This window comes from Medicago truncatula, chromosome 6, assembly GCF_003473485.1.
Source record: "Medicago truncatula cultivar Jemalong A17 chromosome 6, MtrunA17r5.0-ANR, whole genome shotgun sequence".
In the NCBI taxonomy this organism is placed as follows: domain Eukaryota; kingdom Viridiplantae; phylum Streptophyta; class Magnoliopsida; order Fabales; family Fabaceae; genus Medicago; species Medicago truncatula.
The window spans coordinates 12,963,301-12,966,616 of NC_053047.1; the positions used below are offsets into that span (position 1 = coordinate 12,963,301).

Below are 3,316 nucleotides of genomic sequence, written 5' to 3' on the forward strand. Positions count from 1 at the left end.
CCTAAATCACCCCTCTGACAAGAAGAAGAAGAAGAAAGAGGGCGACGGCTAGGGTTTGAGAAGGAGAGAAGAGAGTGAGCAAAAAAAAAATTACTATGGTTTAATCAATGTAAGTTTTCCCTTGTTCTTTTTGTACTTTTGAGTTAACCTGTAGATCATCTCCAATGGGAGATATTTTTCCTAATAATATGTAGAGTTTATTAGCTACCACGGTTGAAGAGAAATAAGAAGTATTGTTATTGATATGCAAGATTTGTACAAACATTCTCAATTCAAATTTGTTTAATTTATACTAAAACTCTTCAATTTTTTGCAGACGTGTTAAGCACAATACTAAAAATTCCGCTACAAAAAATTGTCGCAAAATTTGATTTCTACGTCCTGATTTTGTTAATTTTATCTTTAACTTCTTTCGTTTTAAAATATTTATATTTAATTTATTTTATGTTAAAAAAATTCTAAATTTTAGCAAATGAACCTTTCATAGTGTTCTAAACTTGTCTAAAAAAAATCGTTCAAAAATTTAAGAGTTTAAGGATAATTAAACAAATTTTGTTGTAATAGGGACTAAAATTAGAAGTAATAGGGACTAAATATAAATTTTTCCGTTTTTTTTTTGTAGAGACTAAAAGACCTATTAAAATTAAGTAAGGAATAAACTTAAAAGTTTTCTACTTTATAGGGACTAAAAACATATTTAACCCTTTATTAATCGGTAATTTAAAAATAAAGTGAATATGTGATGTGTATACGAAGAGATCACTTAAGTTACCTCTTACAAGGAGCATCATCAGAGATATTCTTTACATTGCAAACAACTAGAAAATCAATGTCCTTGGTTTGTTGTAAAAATTAATTAGTGTGCCACTATATAAAGCAAATTATTGGCGGAAGTGAAGACAGACACACACACATAGAAAGAGATAGGTGAATAGTGAAACTTAAATAGAGTGAATTGATCTACAATGGAAGGTGTTGAAGTTGAACGACCATTGAAACTTCACTTCATTCCATTTCCAGCACCTGGGCATATGATCCCTATGTGCAAGATTGCAACTCTGTTTGCATCACGTGGCCATCATGTCACAATCATCACCACTCCTTCCAACACCCACTTCTTCACCAACAAGAATTCCTCCTTCGCCATTCCCTTCTTCCACCTTCACACCGTCGACTTTCCCTTCCAAGAAGTCGGCCTCGCTAACGGCATAGAATCTTTGTCCTCCACCGCTGACCTCACCACTGCCACAAAGATCAACTCAGGTTTAATTCTCCTCCAAGGACCCATTGGAGATTTTTTGGAGAAGGATCCACCTGACTACATCATCGTTGACTGCATATATCCTGGAGTTTATGACTTGGCGGATAAGCTTCATATACCCACCATAGGCTTTACCGTGATGTCCCTCTTTACCGTGTCCCTTTTGGAATCCCTCAGAACAACCCATTTACTTCATCCTCACACCGATTCCGATTTGGATTCACATTCTTTCGTTGTTCCAAATTTTCCTCACCATATCACCTTGTGCACAAAACCACCAAAGATGTTCACAATATTCCTAGAAATGATGCTTGAAACAATACACAAAAGTAATAGACTCATCGTCAATAGCTTCACTGAACTGGATGGCAAAGAATGCGTCGAACACTACGAAAAAATCATGGGTCACAAGGCTTGGCATTTAGGTCCACATTCACTTATTTGTGAAACTGTTCAAGAAAAGGCAGAGAGGGGAAACGAGAGTGTTGTGAGCGTGCATGAGTGTCAAAGTTGGCTAAACTCAAAGCAAGAAAATTCAGTGTTGTACATATGCTTTGGGAGCCTATGCAATTTCTCTGATAAACAGCTTTACGAAATTTCATGCGGAATAGAAGCATCGGGTAAAAAATTCATATGGGTTGTTCCTGAGAAAAAAGGGAAGGAAGATGAGAGCGATGAGGAGAAAGAAAAGTGGTTGCCGAAGGGATTTGAGGAGAGAAACATTAGAAGGAATAAGATGGGTTTAATCATCAGGGGGTGGGCACCACAGGTACTGATTTTGAGCCACCCTGCAGTGGGTGCATTTATGACTCACTGTGGATGGAATTCTGTTGTGGAAGCGGTTAGTGCAGGGATTCCAATGATCACGTGGCCGGTTCACGGTGAACATTTTTACAATGAGAAACTCATAACTAATGTGCGAGGGATTGGTGTGGAAGTCGGTGCAACAGAGTGGTGTTTGTATGATTTTGGGAAGAAAAAGGTTGTGAGTAGAGACAACATAGAAAAGGCTGTGAGAAGATTGATAAATGGTAGCAGTGAAGCCAAGGAAATCAGACAACGTGCTCGAGAACTGGGGGAAAAGGCTAGACTAGCCGTGCAACAAGGTGGCTCCTCTAATAATAATTTGTTGTCATTGGTTGATGATCTTAAAAGATGGAGAGACATCCGCAAGACACTTGATTAATTCAAATACTTAATCATATTAATGGATTTTGTTGGTGATAAGTCTACGGATAATCTGTTTTAAGGGTTGGCATATTGCTATTTTTAGACTTTGTTTGAAGCGAAATACTAATATTTCTACGTAAGACTACTTTTTTTCCCTTTCAAATAGAAACATTTCGTTCGAATGAGGGGGGTTGTTTTTAGGGTCTCGGTGGCAGGTTTCTGTTTTTAATACTTTCTCTTGTTGTCGTTCTGTTTATGTAGCCATTACTTGATGTTACTCTGGAACTCGTTTGTTTTTTAATGCGTTTTGTGCAACCCCTGTGTGTATTTCTCCTTTTCATTTTTATAGGGTGTGTGTGTGTGTGTTGTAACACCCTAAACCCTTACATCGATAAATCACACAAATAATAATAAATCATACCAAGGATTTAGATGCTACTTCTTCTATAAGTCCAGAACATGCATAAGTAATTTTTCAAAACATCGCAGCGGAATATAATATCATACAACTCATCAACATATAATAAAATCTCCAAAGTAGCCATGCCACATAAACATAATACATCACCAAAATAAATCTCCAATCTCAACATATTGAGTGAATAAATCTCGTAAAGTCATAAGGTATAAATAACGACAGACATACATCATAATCATAACCAGACACAATAAGAATCGAAAAGCAAAAGATGAGGTAGCTCCAAAACTAGCATCCAGCATACTCACCAAGCAAAGCAAACAACTAATCCTGCATGTCGTCTACCCATTCATAAAAATAGGCAGACGGTCAACCAAACAACCACATGGGGTTAGATAACATTCCACAAGTAAAGTATAATCAAATGAAAGTAAAAACGGCATAATTAATTCCAAGTGAATAAACAA

The 3,316-nt window shown here is 36.6% G+C and overlaps 1 protein-coding gene across 1 annotated transcript; it reads left to right on the forward strand.

The window, feature by feature from the left end:
- Positions 1-774: 774 nt before the first annotated feature.
- LOC25496098 (scopoletin glucosyltransferase) lies at positions 775-2,746 on the forward strand. Its single transcript, XM_013596369.3, has one exon. The coding sequence runs from the start codon at positions 966-968 to the stop codon at positions 2,445-2,447; it is 1,482 nt and encodes a 493-aa protein (XP_013451823.1). The 5' UTR covers positions 775-965; the 3' UTR covers positions 2,448-2,746.
- Positions 2,747-3,316: the final 570 nt, after the last annotated feature.